General features: G+C 40.3%; 1 protein-coding gene across 4 annotated transcripts in view; it reads left to right on the top strand.

Annotated features, from left to right (window-relative positions):
* Nucleotides 1-16,811, top strand: part of asic2 (acid-sensing (proton-gated) ion channel 2) — a 404,006-nt gene that overhangs the window by 274,532 nt on the left and 112,663 nt on the right. Inside the window, exon 1 of one of the 4 annotated variants that reach the window (XM_076883385.1) lies at nt 2,512-4,788. The exons of 2 other annotated variants lie outside the window; for them this stretch is intronic. In XM_076883385.1, coding sequence (XP_076739500.1) covers nt 4,096-4,788 — 693 coding nt within the window. In that variant the 5' untranslated portion in view covers nt 2,512-4,095. Of the gene's footprint in view, nt 1-2,511; nt 4,789-16,811 lie in introns of those variants that run through there. One more of the 4 variants, XM_004552396.4, reaches the window with a different exon arrangement.

The raw sequence follows: 16,811 nt of genomic DNA, 5'->3' as shown, positions 1-16,811 counted from the left end.
CGTTAGTTTGGAAAAGTCTAACAGCTCAGAAAAAGCCACTGATTGCTTCGCCTGCCACCGCTAACATTTTAAATTAAGCTGGGGTTTTGATTAATGGCATCCCAGCGCATGTATACTGTTTTTCTTTGCCTCCTGTGTCCTGCTTGCCCTTGACACAGCCTCACCTGTGCATTCACCAACAAGGCCAGCGTGGAGCTTGCCCTCTTGTGAATCAACTACAACCTCGCAGAGTTCCTGTTTAACTATTAAGTGTTTAATGCAGGCTTCTGAAACATTCTAGGCCTCATTAACATGAATCTATGAATGTTTAATTGTGGTTTGTATTTACAAGCTGCTCTCTCGCTGCCAGTTTGCCACTATGTGGCCTTTGATCTTGTGACGGTGCATTTGACTAAAACATACCGGATTATTTTATAGGAGTCACATGCCACGATGCTGCAGCTATACAATGCGGTCTAATTGTATCTGATGTTTGGGCTGGCTGTGTCCCTAATTAATCTGTGATTTCCCTTATGTTTTAGAATTGCAAATTGGATATATTGAGCCTTTGAGCTGTTCGTTACACTGGCTGCATAGCTGGACTGAGAAACCCTCTTTATGGCTCCAAGCTAATTATTCAGCCTGTGGATCCAAGCTCTGGAAGGCTGCCTCTGCCTCTAGCTGTAGGCAGTGAATGTGTGCGTGCTTATGCATTCCACCATAGCATACAGTAGGCGTTAGAAGAAATATGTATACATGCACGCATTTGACATTCCAGATTTCACACTGTGTTCCTGTTCTTTGTATTTTTGCTGGTTATGCATTATACATGGACCTGTTTTAACGTTTTCACAGTGCACGTTTTGCTGTTTGGGAACGATGCGCTTCATTATGTGTGCAAATGCGAGCACATGCCAGTTTGGATTTCTGTGCTAATTTCTCTTGACAGCTTGAAATGTTTCTTTAAACTTATGTGTGGGCTCTATAGTTCAAAGTTAAAAAATGTCTTATCATTACGCATTCAAAGATGAGATCACTAGAAGTTGTCAAGCAGCGTTCGAGAACTTTCAGCTGAACGGCAACAAGCAACACGGTTCCAGTCAAAATCATGTCAAACCCACACGCGGAGTTCGATATTCACCCCGTGATGTTAAGAAACTGTTTTATATTAATTAGTTTGGTCTCTGGCATTTATTATATACTACTACAAAAATGATCTAAGATCCTGATAATTATTCAGAGCCACCACACATTGCAGGTTCTGACAAATTATACAGACGGGTTTAAATTCTGAGCTTTATTTTACATTTTTCTGTAGAAACAGAGAGCAGCTTAGGGGAGTTTAATAAAGCAATCTAAAAAATTAAAATGAAGTGGAAAAATAGCCTTCATCACACAGGGAGAAAATGGTCTCCTCTATAATTGGCACAAGAACATTACTGAATGTTAATGAGTGAAACCTTGAATTTTACAAAACCATGCATTGCAGGACTCGGTGAACAAGAGCCCTTACAGCGAGTTGGCTCTGAAGCTGTCTGTTTACTTGTATTGACGAAGGCTATTTAACTTGACTGTCCTAAACGGAGAGTGCTTGTTGGCGCAAGTGATACTTGCAGACCAGGAATGCAATAATCCTTCACCATTAAAAAAGGAAAAAAATGGTACAAAAGGTGGGTTTGCATCCGAAACGAGGTAATAAGATAACATTTTGTTGTGTGGAAGGTTGTTCTGCTCAGAGCCACAAAGGACACGCTCAAAGACTGAACTATGCCTCTACGTTTTATGAAAAATAAAATGAGCTTTCTCAGAGAATTGAATATGCAGCCTCGCTTGGTATGTATTAAGGTCGTTGTCTTTATAGAACTACAGAGGCCACCAGCGCTACTTACAAAGAACCAAATAAATTAAAAATGGAAAATATGTGTAAAAAATGAATGATTTACAAAGTTTTTTCAATTCATAGCACTAAACATACCATTGCCAGAGTGTTTATTTGGGTCATATCAATTTTGCTATTGAGATATTAAAAAAAATAACAAAAAAATCAGTGGTTGTTCCTTAACCTGAGTTTAGATCTCAGGTTATGGAACAAGGACAAATGTACGTGAAATAGAGCAGCTTGGAATTAATCAAAATAAAAATGTGTATATATAATTTTCTTTTCGCTTATTATTTTGCTAGACTAAAATGTCTAAGGTTTAGTGGACCATTTCAAGTTAAAGTTAAGAGAAAAATCCAGTGAATCTCAATGAGCGGGTCTTTAGCTGAGGGGAGACGGTCCCTTTAAAAGACCAAAGCTAAAGTCGGCAAAGAGTGCATAACCCATTTTATTCCAATCCAGTTTTTCCAAACAAATTTAAAATCTCTATTGCCGGAATAAAAAGAATGAGATAAAAAAAAAAATTAACCCAGAGAACAAGAGATTCTACGCGTGGCTTTTGTGCACTGCATGCACACAGCAGCCTCTCATCGCTCTGAGGCTGTGTGGCTCAGCAGCAGCAGCAGACAAACAGAGGGGGGCGAAGGACGGCGCAAGTTAGCACAGAGAGAGACAGGCGCTCTCATCAGTGACGGGCTCACCGGCTGCGTGGACAGAGCTGTGGCGCAGGAGGAGGAGAAGAAGAGCAATGGGGGGACAAGCTGCCTGAAAAGCAGAGCAAAACAGAGAAGCAAAAGCGTGAGAGACATCGAGAGAGAGAGGGGGAGAAAAAAGAGAGATCACAGAGAGGAGTGAAGTCATTCAGACCAGGGAGAGGGAGCGAGCTGGATGAAGCTGACAAGGACACAGAGAGAGGAAAGCGCACACAGAAGCCTTTCCTGATGGAAGAAAAGCAAGGGAGTGCTCGGACAAAGTGAAAAAGAAGAAGAGGAGGAGGTGGGGGGTGCCCGACAGGAGGTCGAGCTTACGGGGCTTGACTGACATAAAAGACAAGAGGAGGAGGAGCATGAGGGCAAGTTGATGGATTTGATTTGGAGAGAGTATTTTTAGAAGGAGGAGCGGAGACATGAGGGGAATATTGAGATTAGAGATCCTGTCTGTGAGTGGGGGAGAAAAAACTAGGGGGGAAGAAGAAAGAATAACAGGAGACAGATAAGGGGGAGAGATGTTGAGATGTGAGTGTGACAGAACAGATTATCTCTGGTCTGGTTTCCCGCAGGAAACCGCTGTGAGTGTTTGTCCGTGTACGTGCATGAGTGCCTCCTTCTCCATGTGAAAGTGTGTTGTGGTACGTCTCTAACTGTGGCCGCGCTGCTGAGAAGCAGGTCCGCTGCAAGATGAAGCTGTCCCGTGTTTACCTGCAGGACCTAATAACGCCGGTTAAAACAGAGTTCAGGGACAGACGAGGAGCGGATCAGTGACATCAGAAAGAACTAAAGGCACCAAAAGTGAGACCAGAAAGTGGGAGAAGAAAACAAATGAGGATCGTAGACTTTTGCGAATTCAATTAAACCACATACTTAATAGTGACAAGGAAGTGATTGCTGCCTCTGGCTGATGAATGCTTCTGCAAAGCTGTGAAGCTCAAAAACACATACTTAACCCAAAGCACAGCGCTGGAACACAGCTCTTCTTGCGGACTGCACCACACCAACCAATTCTGTCCTCTGTCATCTCATTATTTTAATTACCTTCCCTTCTTTCATTTGTTTTTTGTCCTCTGTACTAAGCCCGTGGTATTTTGTATTCTGTCCTCTTCTCTCCCTCTCTCCTCCCCTCCCTCTTCCTCTTGCCTTCGCTCTCTCTGTCTCATCCTCTCTTGTTCACTGTCACCCTAACTGCCGTGGATGCTGGAGTCATTCATGTAGAAGACACCTTGCTTGGAGCACATTTGCCTAGCTGATTTTTTTTTCTGTCCCTGCTGAGCTGGATGATTGGAGCACTCTCACATGGAGAGACCAAGAGAAATGACCAACAAGTAGCTGCTGCTCAGTTCAACAGAGCTCCTGCACCAATAAGAAAAGGCAGCTTCAAAACACACAGCTTTCGTAAGGTCACTTTTTGTGTGTGTGTGCATGCAGTGTCAATGCACTTCAAAGTCTATAGGTCTGTAGTGTTTTTTAGGGCCAACGCATATCCATGTGTGGATTACAGTAGTGGATTTATCCTGGAGCTACATGTGGGCCCCAGCCCTTGAGGCCTGGCTGGGAAATGAAGCCTTTCCCGCAGCTTTAGGAGCACTGTGGACAGCGATGGCCTTGGAAGGGCGCTGTCTCCGGAGGGGATCCCCGGCCATGATCAGAAAAGGCCGTCAGCGGCTTCATCCGAAGCCAACTCTGGCCCAGGTCACTTCCACTCTGCTGTCAAGGACACGCCTACACGGTTTGCGGCATATTTGCGTCCCTGGTGGCTCTGTGGGCCGCAGGGCCTTCTGGCTTCTGGCACTCTGCACCTCTGTAGGGTTGCTTTTATCCTGGTCCTCCAACCGCTTACTCCACTGGCTTTCCTTTCCCACATACACGCGAGTCCACACTGAATGGGCCAAAGAACTGGCTTTCCCTACAGTCACTATCTGTAACAATAACCCTATCCGCCTCTACAAACTCACCAAGAGTGACCTGTACTTTGCTGGCCACTGGCTGGGCCTGCTGCTTGCTAACCGGACAGTGAGACCCATGGTTTTGGACTTGCTTCAGGAGGACCGTCGCACCTGGTTCAAGAAACTGTCAGACTTCAGGCTCTTTCTCCCACCCAGAAACTTTGAAGGGACCAACCTGGAGTTTATGGACAGACTGAGCCACCAACTGGATGACATGCTTCTGTCCTGCAAATATAGAGGAGAGCCATGTGGAGCTCATAACTTCTCTTCTGTAAGTCGGCTTCTTGTGTTTTTCTTTCTGAAAGCAGTAAACTGCAGTATAAAAGTTAAAATAATATTTGCATCATGCTGAAGCAACTCGTCTTTTGCGGTAGTCAGCCTGAATACACAAGACTGTAAAATCTGTTTTACGCATAACTGGCTGTTAAAACTTTGTTGGTCATCATAGAAATGTTTGAACATCATTTTCTGCATTTATTAAATCACCACCAGACCTCTTGGCCAAGAAAATAACCAAGGGATATGAGTTTATGCATTTTCAGAAGATTTGTTTCGGAAGTTGCATGACAGTAGCCATTATCATACATTAACACAGATGAAATGGGCTAATTATCGGCTCGTGGGCAAGAATGGCTATTAAACGACCCCTACATATCAAAAATGTTCTTTAACAGTACTGCCCCAGGTTAGTTTACTGCCTCTGTGTCTGATCACTCATCTTCTTTTTCTCTGCGGATGTGAGTTTGGTGGATTTCTGTGCCCACACTCTCTCGTGGGCTCCCTTGCCATGTTTGAACCATGGCAGATGTTTTCTCTGTGGAAATGTTGAAGCTCAAGCTGTGTTTTAAACTTTTTTTCCCTTTTCTACTATGTACTCAGTGTTGGAAACAGAAGGAGAAAGGATTAAGTATCTGTATGAAATGCACACAAATCTAAACAAATCCATAGTGAGCGTAATTATAGTTGTTTTTTTCGACTGGTGACAATTAAATATATTTGGATTTTACTTTTTAGGTTTTAGTTTAGACTTTTAGTATTTATTTTTTGACATCATTAGTGGCTTTGTCTGCTTTTACTGCAATAAAAAAGGAACCAAGACAAAACATCACATACAGCACATGGTGTGTGCTGAATGTGAAGCTGAAGAAAACAGAACTCCACGGATTTATTCAAAGTCTAATTTGAGGTCTTGAGGAGTACATATAGCAGGTGGAATATTAGTCATTTGCCATGTGTTGACATAGATTCCTTCTTTTAGAAGAAGCTAGCGTTACTGTCTTAATTGCTATCATTTTGGTTTTGAATGAAGACAACAAATCTGACAAGAAGTAAATTTAGCAGATCTATGTTACCAAAGACTTTTCATTTACTTCTGCTACTAGTGCTGCATTAGTGCTCTGGCTGAACAGTTGATTGTCAAGTGTCATTGTGGGTAGTCTAGGCTTCAGGTTTCAGGTTAATGTCAGGTAATGCTTTCTTTACAACAGTTTATTTTAATTTACTTTAATGCTGATTCTTCTAATGGAGAACATTTTACCACAGGTTCAACATGAAATTTTTAGAGATTCAGTTCAGTTAAATTCAACCTATACCTGTCTGCCCCTGTGTGAAAAAGTGATTGCCCCCCTGAACCTAAACCTAATAACTAGTTAATTAACATGGTATCTAGCATGGACTCAAAACACTGTGGCCAATCCTATGAAGGTTTACCAGTATTCCAAGTTTTCTTCATTTGTGGATATTGGTTCGCTGCAGTCCCAAAGGCTTAGTATCCCTTTACAGATTGATAGATATCAATAAGTTTGTTGTCTAAAGCTGTTTCTTTAGATCGTGGCATGATGTGTTGCTAGTTTTGTTTTTTCCTTCTTCATCAATACTGTCAGACTGGCAGGACATTTCAGGTGGTATACTCACAATTACACTAAAAATCCCAGTGAATTACAGTTGTTGTGTTTAACAAGAAAACTATAGCTAACTGTGTTTTTCTCTCTTTATGCTTTTGAATAGAACTGAGCAGACCATCATCATCATTATCACTTCAGTAATGAGATTCAGAGATGAATAGCTTTTTAGTTGTTCTTGTTGTCTAATACAAGTTCAGTCTTTTAGTGTTTAAGCTCTTACATGGCTTGCCATGCAGCCTTAGAAACAAAAGCTGAGAAACAAAGCAGCATAATTGCATTGCTTCGAAACCTCCTTACAGTAAAGCACAGATTATAAAAAAAAAAACTTAGGGTTAAGGGGAAAATAGATTTTAGGGATGTTCAAGGAGTGTGTTAAATGATAAAACAATATCAGAGATTGAAGAGCCGTCTGAAACCATTAGTTGCATTCTTAAATAACCAATAACCAGAGGTGGCTGTAGCTCAGGAGGTAGAGCAGGTCATCTTCCAATTGAAACATTAATGGGTCAATCTCTGCCCATTCCAGTATGCATGCCACAGTGTCCTTAAGAAAAAAGTATCTCAAGTTGCTCTCCAATATGAGCAACTTGGGCAAGGGTGAATATTATAAAAAGTGCTCAAATGAATGTGTGTGAATCGGTGAATGACACTCAAAATATAAAGCGATTTCAGTCCTCAGGTAGAGCAGGAAAGCGTTTTACAAGAATCAGCTCATTTACCAAATCACATTTTGAATGCACTTACATGCCATTTTAGTAGACATACACCCATTTTCTATCTACAGACACACGATGGTTTCATCTCTTATTTTCCACCCTGGTGTATTTTAGAACTTCCAGGACAAAGAAGGACGGAGAGCAGTGCTGCCATGTGAAATAGCTGTAGCTCCAATTAGTGATGAGTGGCTGCATAGCATCTTAGACCAAAGAGTGAACTTAAGTTGTGCATTAATAAAGTTTGAATAATTGCTGTAGCCAATTGTATTAATCATCCAGCTGACTAATCGCACACATCTCGTTGTTTCTGTGTGTGTGCATTTCAGTCAAACTAGTTTTCGTTAGTTTTACTTATTTGTCATGCTGAACTTTGTGTTTACTCTGTCTTTTTGTCCTTTGTCAGAAACAGGACAAAGCACATCAGAGTGCTGCCATGCAAGTTAAGTGTGCAATCAGAACCATGCCCCAAGCCATCCATTAATTTTTTTAAGAATGCTGATGATTGCAGTAAAGACAAATATATATTCTTTCTGGTTTAAATTCAGATATTTGAAATATTTGCAGCAGTAGAAAGGGCTCGTTGCTGCTATCAATGTCAAGGAGAAGCATTCAGTTGGTTGGCTGCAATATAACAATGCAAAACTTTTGATACTGAATCCATTCAGGATGTGAACTGTTCAAGCAGCAGTTCTGTCCTGAATGATTTTCTTGCTTTCACAACATACAAACGTCCAAACATAAAGACTCAATCTGTGCAATCTATCTCCATACCAGTAAATCCAAAAGGCAGAAACCATAAGGAGCTAGGTTGATGCAGCGCTAGCACAGTTTGATCCCCAACCAAGCGAGAATTAGCGCATATTTTTCACCATGTAAGTTTCCTTATTTAGTTATTACATGGATACTACGCCAGCTAATGATAAGTTTCTCTGCAGATCACATTGATGCTCCAGTCCTGTTTTCTTTTTCATCTTGTTGTACCTTAAAGTGGGCCTCATGGCGTTAACGGGCCTCAGTGGTTTTGCTAATCTCATTAGCCTGCTGCTACAAGTCAGCAAAGACTCCCTGAGGCCTATTCATTATCACTGTATTTAAAGCAGCGTCGCTCTAAGACCAAAAAAGATGCAACAGCTAGATTAAACAAGACATAGGAAGTACACGTACATAGACTTGTGGTTAAATAAACATGAGAGAGCTCTTTTCTTTGTGTGTAAAAACTGTCTTAGTAAGAAGTGGGAAATGCAGTTTTAATATGTGTTGGTTATTACAGAGTACAGAGGAACCTTTGAACTGCCAGGCAGCCTCTGGTTTGAGTGGGAGAGGAAGGAAAAAGGTATGACAAGAAGTTGGAAGTGAGTGATGGCATTAAAAAAAAAAGCATCTAGTTGATCAGGTCGCAAATACAAATGGTTCCCATAATTCTGCCCAGCCCTTATAGCAGCAGGATTTCATGTGCTAAATCTACTGCATCACAGCGAACTAGTAGAAAGCTGGCAAATCAATAAATCTCTTAGCTCCGTGCTGTGGTTTATGGTGGTCTGTATTGCTCCCACATCTCCAATACTGATGTATTCTCAGCCACCCCACAGCTAGTCCCAATAGCGGGGGATGACAGATCTGGAGAAACGTGCCAAAGGCCAAGCAAACTGTTCTCGGCATCCTCAGTGGGAGTAGCTGATACCTTATCAAATCCCAGGTAACAGAGCCACTTCCTGTGATGAGCAGATATACATCTCCACCATACATTTAAGAGCTCCATCAAGGACAAGATAACTGCACCTGCAGTGACAAATTAAACATTGCTTGGAGTTGGAGAGTAGCACCTAATCATACTCCAAGTAGGGAATGAAAAAAGGTGAACCTCCCTGTCTGCCCACTGTAATGTATCAACTCTATCTCAGTAGAAATCTCATAACTGAAGAGCCACATTAATACTGCCCTTCCCGCCTGTGGGGTTTGACTTGAGGAGGTTCATACGTGTTTTTGAATTGTGAATTATGCAGTACATGTATCAAATATTAATGAATCCAAGTTTTTCTTAGAGCTGGTATATTCTACTTTTAAATCTGCATCTACAGTTTAGAGTCTTTCAGCTCGTTGTTTTGGCTTTACAGCAACTATTGTTTTTGTTTATTCTTAGCAACCTTACAGCTTCCTCTGCATGCCGCTCAGCACCACAAAGCAACTATATTCTGTGTTTGCTGGATGCCTAAATTTGAAGTTGATTATATACGTTTGCCTCTTCACAATATAACATAGACATAGCTTACCCTAAATCCTTTTGTTTTTGTAAATCTGCTCAGGAAGGTAGTTGTTAAGTTTAGTGTGACATTCAACTGCACTAAAATAAGGAAACCCAGGTTCCTTTTAGAAAAAGATTTGAACACAAATCCTTTGCTCTAGTGAAATCTAAAGGTCTCTTGTGAATTTTAGCAGTAATCTTTTAAGCATACTTTAATTTTTCATTAGCCTCATCTCCTCATTGTGTTTAGTAGATGTCTGCTCAGGGTTGCACATGACAAATTTAATAATCTTCTATTGGTGCTGTGGGTCAGGCATGGTGTAATGGACGATGGCTTTAACGGCTCCTCTGTTTAGTGTCTTTGTCTTATGTGACCCCTTAACAGAAACGCGCTTCATTATAATGCTAATTTTCTAATGTTTGTTGTTTTCTCTGCTCACAATGACATTAAAGATTTTTGCACATATACGTGTAAGCAGCATCCGTGCTTGCATCAGTTTGGTGACATGACAGTTACAAAATTAAACAAAATAGATGGAATCCAAAAAAACAGCTAGTTCTGTGTGTTTGTTTGATTTTAAACTGGTGATTAATGTAATTTCTAGATTGGTTTAAATTTCTAGATCCAGATTTCTAGATTTTCATGTTGATGTAAAGTCAAACCGAAGTCAGAGATGCTAACTCATCGTGAGTTTGAGGTGTTGAATGTTGCCTGGACATCCTTGCTAGATTTTCTAACAAGAGAAAGTTAGTGTTTGTCTGCTTTTTTATTGATTAGAATAAAACAAAGCAAACAAACCAAAACAAAAATATCTCAAGGGCAAAACATGTGATCTCACGTTTGCAGCTTTGTTTTCTACTGAGCTAGTTGAATTCACACTGGAGATTTCTGCATCTCTGTGTTTATGTTGCTGACATTAAAGGTGTAACTGTCTGTAGCGTTAGGCTCACCGTGTAACAAATGAGACAGAATTTAGATCTATATAAAGGTAAATTGCTTAAAAGTTGTTGTTTTTTTAATAACAAGAAAAAAATACTGATTTGCTTACATGTAGAAGATGTTCTGTGGCCATCAACGACAGATATGTTTAATTTGCTCAGTGCAATCCAATTTTATTTATATGGCACATTTCATTACACATAAACTCAATGTGTTTAACACAAAAAAATAAAAGCATCAAAACCTGTGTAGGGTTACAATGCCTTAAGGCAGTGAAACGGCAAAATAAAACTTAAAATACACACTCAGCTATTGAGTGTAAGCCTGTGTGAACAAAGAGGTTTTGAGTTTGTTTTTGAATGTCGGCACAAATGTAATTGATCTCAGGTCAACAGGCAGCTTGTTCCAAAGAACAGAACCACAGTAGCTGAAAGCACCTTCAGCACACACTGATTCTAATAACAAAGGATCTCCACCTGATGACCTGAGAGGTCTGACTGGGTTATAAACAGTAAGCAAGTCTGATATGTACTGGAGAACAAAACCATGAAAAGCTCTGTGAACGCAAAAAAGGATTTTAAAGCTAAAGCATCTGTGTTGCACTGGGAGGCAATGAAGGGATCACAATATTTTTGCATACTTATAAGGAGTCTGTCCTAATGATGATCTGGAGAGTTCTGCAAATAAATGTTTACAGTAATCTGACCTGCCCGACATGGAAGCAAGACCAATTTCTCAGTCTTTTTGAGTTTTGTTATATTTTTTCATTGATAGAAAGCACTTCTGCTAATTTTATCAATATGATTATCAAACCTGAGATCACTGTCTAAAATAATGTAGAGGTTCCTGACTTGCTCACTGTCTTGCCTCTGTTCAGTTCTAAAAACTTTGAGATATTCAGCAAATAATACCACCAATGCAGGCGTTAGATCGTCATAAAAGGACAGGTACAACTGTCTACCAGCGGAAAGAGAATGGTAGGCTATGTTATGATTCTTTATGATAGCACCAACTGGAAGCATACGAAGATTAAAGAGCAATGAACCAAGACAGACACTTGAGGAATCCCTGATTTAATTTTTATTTGTGCAGATCTACAACTGCTAATTGAAAATGAAAACCTCAACCCTTTAGGTTTGATGAGAGCCAGTCAAGAACCTGACCTATTAAACCAACTGAATCATAAAGCCCAAGTCATGATCAGCAGAGTCAAAAGCAGCACTGTTTAGGCCATTGATGACTTCAGGAAAAGCTGATTCTGGGCTATGATTGGACCTGAACCCTCACTGGCACATATCACTAGATGGCTTTTCTGAAAACATCCCCAAAGAGAATTGTCTACTCCCAAGATCAAACTGGGAATATTTTATTTCTTATGTGAATGCGTAAACTGCTACTTTTTGCAAAATAATATTCCTATTTTTATTGTTTTTGAGCTGAAACAGAAAGTTTGTGAACATCATAGGGTTTTTTTTTTCACTTTTTTATTTAGGCAGTAGATGTACTTGCAGTTGTCTTGGGGCTATTTTCAGCTGAACCTTCCATTTTCATTCTGGAGCTCTAATTTTTTGCAATTTTATTGTCTGTCTGGGAAAACCTGAGATCTGCACCACCTTTTGACTTTCCTCTTTTACTTTCCACACCGAGCCTATAAACACAATGAAGAGGCGTATTTGCAGAGGGCCCTGCGAAGCCACCTACAAAGCCTCGTCAATCTCCACTGAGCCTGAAGAGGCCCCTGATTGAGTTTTAAGCACATCCAGGTAATAATGCCAGTCTCTCCTGCTTTCGTTTGTCACAGACCTTTTCGGTAGAATTCCACAAAGTAAGACCATAAGCTATTGATTTGGCTTCAAGTAAACAATAGTGGGAGTCAGGTGGAAGCTTCAGCTCCAACGAGAGCAATCTCATTAACACAGGTGGCCTGGTGCTAACCATGCTCCTCAGCCCCAGTCCAATTTCCCTCTTCAGAACAGATGGCCTGAGTGGTTTCATGAGCTCCAACTTCCAGGTTCCACATTAAAAACCGTAATAGTACTGTGTGTATGAATGGCCACAGCGCGGGTCATTGATATGCCACTAGATGCAGGCGGCATCCAGTAGCTGTTTGACTGCAAGCACAACGAACAGTCACCTTAATCTGCCAGCATAATGCATGCCTTGAATGCAGATGAAAAGATTATACATGGTTAGTATTCATAAGGTCGCATCAATGCATAAACCACAAAACTTTAGTGTTTGAAAAGGAGAGCTAATGGATACTGTTCTGTTCCATGAATACCATTAGCAGAATCTGTGTCCAGTCTCCACTACACCTTATAAAGGGTGTGAGTTCCAGCAAATGAGCTTTACATGGTCTTTCTTTGTAATACTGCTAAGAAAAACATTTGCGTTGTTGAGCTTCTCTTAGGAGGCTGTGACTGAAGCAGTGGTATATCAAGTAATGGCAGGGTCGGTCTGATCCCGACGCTCTACACTTCGAGACATGTCATCAGGAAAGACGTTAAACCCAAATTTCCTCTCAGTGCTCGGTGCTGACACGCTTTTGTGAATAAGAATTCCATTTTAAAGTGCTAGCTGGGATGTAGTTAAGGTTAAAGGCACAACATGTGTTTAGTATATTTAACATTTATACAGCACATAAGTGATGACACATTGCAGTGATTGCAGTATTTAAAAAGTATGTAGTTTAAAACATTTCACCATTTTCTAGCTCATTTCCCACATACACAAATTCTGCTCTAAAGATATGCATACAACTACGCCCACGATTTAAATCTATATTCATTGTGAGCACCTTTGGGCAAGAAATACCTTGCCCAAAGGTGTTTCTTTTCCCACCTGCAGCACCATCTCCGTGTTGTGCACATACAAAATGGCCAAATAGCTCAGTGCTAATGGACATTATATGAGATCCAGCATTTTGTGTAGTACAACACAAGCAAAGACTACACTGGTAACATTGTCTCAGAGATTACCCTACAGTTGCATCAACAACTCTGTGACAGAAAGTCAACAATCACTAAATGTTCTAAGCTTTGCAAAGGTAAGATGTTATTGCAGGGATGTTTTATCAGATTGCATTACATTGCACTTCTGTATATTTTAATTTCAGAGCACAAAATGTAAGAAGAATATTAAATGCATTTCAGAAGTATAGAGACAGTTCAGTTTTCCAAAGTCCCCCCTGTGAAACACACTGACATCATCTCTACATCACATCACAGGCATTTTCTTTTTGGACTGTGCTCAGCATGCTTTTGATTACATTACATTACATTACAATTTATGTTGATAGTACTCAAGCTTTTGTAAAGTGCCACTTACACTAAAACATTCCATAAACTCATTAGATTTTCTCAGCATAATTAGATGTGTTTATGGGTTTTGAGACAGGTGAACTTAAAATGTCTAATTATGCCACAACAGGAGGGCTTATCAAAAGCTCTGAAGTGTGATTACAGAGTTAGTCGTTTAATGATCAAAATACCTTGCAGAGAAATTCAAAAACAATATTCCAACTTGTAAGTTTATGCAAACACTTTTTACAAGTCAAAAAAATTATTACTATAAGATTATATGAAACCAACCCAACATCTTTTCCATTTCCCTGACAAAGAGAATTACCCAAGTGAATTAATTTGACTCTGCGTCATTTACATCAGAACGAGGAATAAACAAATTGCCAACACAGCTCATAATGCAACAACTGATTCACATTTTCATTGTATCGGGAGTGGTAATTGTTGTAGTAGCATTTGTTTGAGTCACAGTTTATAAGAACAAGAGTGGGTAGTTTTATACACACACACACACACACACACATATATATATATATATATATATATATATATATATATATATATATATATATATATAAATTCTCCTCTCGCCCCAGCGGGCAGTTCAAGCTTGGGTCCTTTACCCGGGGAGCTTGAGGGGACTGCGCTCTTCTGGAAAGAGATCTCGGATGTCATTCCTGGGATCTGCTGGAGCCATTCACCTAGCTTGGGAATCACCGCACCTATTGCTCCGATTACCACTGGGACCACTGTTACCTTCACCCTTCACATCTTGAGCTCTTCTCTGTGCCCTTGGTACTTCTCTGGCTTCTAGTGTTCCTTCTTCCTGATGTTGCTGTCATTCGGTATCGCTACATCTATCATTACAAGCCATCTACTTCTGCTTGTCTATGCAAGAATTTAATCAGATTGCAGTTCTTTCTGATCCTTTGCTTCTGTTAAAACAAAGTACAGCAGTAACAGCCCGTGTGTTAGAATCAATCATATAAACAACCGGTTAGTGCTTGAAGAAAACAAAATCACGCACAGACGGGGTGGATCATTCAGCAGCAGGCACGGCACTGACACTAATATGGGCTTCCCAGCATGTGATAGTGGCTCTGTGTGGTTCTCCTCATAGGAGTCTCTTATCATATGACAGGGCAGCAGTCAACCCATGCAGCCAAAAACACACTCATGCACACACACATAAGATGCTATTAGAGTGTGAAGAGAATGGCGTAGCTGCATGTTTTCTTCCTCACAGCGACACTCTAAACTTCACACCTTCTCTCTTTTTGAATTCACAGTCTACCCTAAAAGCCTAATTAAGTATTAAGAGGCACATATACAGGAATGAATTTGGCACTGCACAAAATATATATAATTTCTAACACGCTGGAAACAGGCCAAGAACATATTTCCAACTTATTACATCCCACATACAGTACATTCCAGATTTCACGTTCTGAATATTAGATTCAGGGCTCTGCAGTCCCCTAAGGGAGTTATCATGACATACAGAATGACCATAGAGTACATCATTTTGACCTTCTTTTAAAACTTGCTTTCTTCCATTATATGGTTTGTGTTTTTTTTAGATTTAAATCAGCTGGCTTGGGTCAAAATGTGTCTTGGCATTAGAAGATAAAAGTTCCTTGGCTCTGGGAGAGGGGGAAAAAAGCAGATTCAGCCATGTTAGACATATTTAGTCCCACCTAGCTGCATCCCTTCTTATCATGCTGCATTCCCTTATATGCAGATGCTGGATATGCATAACAATATTGTCTGATTTGATCAGAGACTCATGTATCATAAAGATTCTGGTGTCAGCCCACCTCATTTATGTTCAGGACAAAAGCAGCCATTTCTTATTCCCATTGTTTTTTGAAATCTCGTTTTTGAATGCTACAGTGTTACTATTCCATCCAGGAAATGCGCCTGCTGATGGACTTTTTATGGTTTCTGGTGATACCTGACAAAAAACTAGCAGTTCCTTTGCACACTGCTAGTTTTCTTCTTCAAATTTTAAAATGGGAAGATATCTTAAGGCGAGAGAAACTAGACTTCAGTCAGAGCTCCCCCCCATTTTTCCCATTTCCATTACTTGTACCTTTGTTCAGTTACTCCCAAGCTGCTTCAGCCTAGATGATCTGTAGTGAACAGTATGAGGTTGTTTTTTGGATGACTCTCAGGTGTGTGTGTGTCTGAAAATTCCTACAGCCTGCAAATGTTGCTGTAGATCAGGCTTCTCTGAGGACACCTGTGTAAATCAGGTTTGAGAACGAAGGACCACAGCACAGGCAAATGTAAACAGACTTAAAAGGGCAAGTAGATGTTTGTTCTCACTTGAATCTCACAAGATTATGCTTTGAAGGAAGAATCAACGAAGGATACCAGCCTACTCTCCTGACAGTCTGTTTTAAGGCTGTGCATCTTTAATGAAAGCTGGTTCTACTGATGCGCCTTTAGCCAGCACTCAAAGTTGCGTTCCCTCACTCACACCCTGTGCGTACACTTCCTTGCGCATGTCCACGTTTCCCATATAGACTTCATTTCTTATATTTCTGACCTGTCAGTTGAACTGGATACTATTGATGTCTGGCTTAATCCATATTTTATAACTTTACCTCAGTATGTCAGTAGTTCAATTTTGGACTCTCACCTCCTTTTTAGTAGCTTGAAAAAATAGCACATTTTGTATGTTCAGCCTAGAAATACCAGACTGTAGTCAGCTAAATGAGTCTGCGTGTGACTCCCTTTCTGCTTTATCATTTTGGGTTTTCTGTGAGTCTTTGATATGGCGTCCCTTGGGTCCATTTTGTTTTGGGGGAGGCAGAGAGGAGAGGAGGTTGTTTTGTAAGTCAGAGGGAAATAGGTAAAACGCTAAGAAAGGGATTAGGCATCAAGAGACAAAGAACACAGCAATGTGCCAGATTTAACCTTAGCAATATCAAAGAGAGAAACCTGTCTGAGATTCTCAACTTCTGTCAATAATTTTTTTTTTTTTTTTTTTTTTTTTTTTTGGCCTGCCCCGTTTGGCTCTTTTGCCATCAGAATTGTTGTCTAAAGGCAAAGAAAGATGCCCAACGGATTTACTTTACCAAACTGACCATCCCAGCCTTGCCGTAATGGTCCATTTGATTCACCTTTTATTGTTTATTTTATTTTCACTTACTGAATACGGGACAGACTTGACTTCTGTCAATAA

This window comes from Maylandia zebra, linkage group LG4 (assembly GCF_041146795.1).
Source record: "Maylandia zebra isolate NMK-2024a linkage group LG4, Mzebra_GT3a, whole genome shotgun sequence".
Taxonomy (NCBI): domain Eukaryota; kingdom Metazoa; phylum Chordata; class Actinopteri; order Cichliformes; family Cichlidae; genus Maylandia; species Maylandia zebra.
This window is presented reverse-complemented; position numbering and strand designations above follow the sequence as displayed.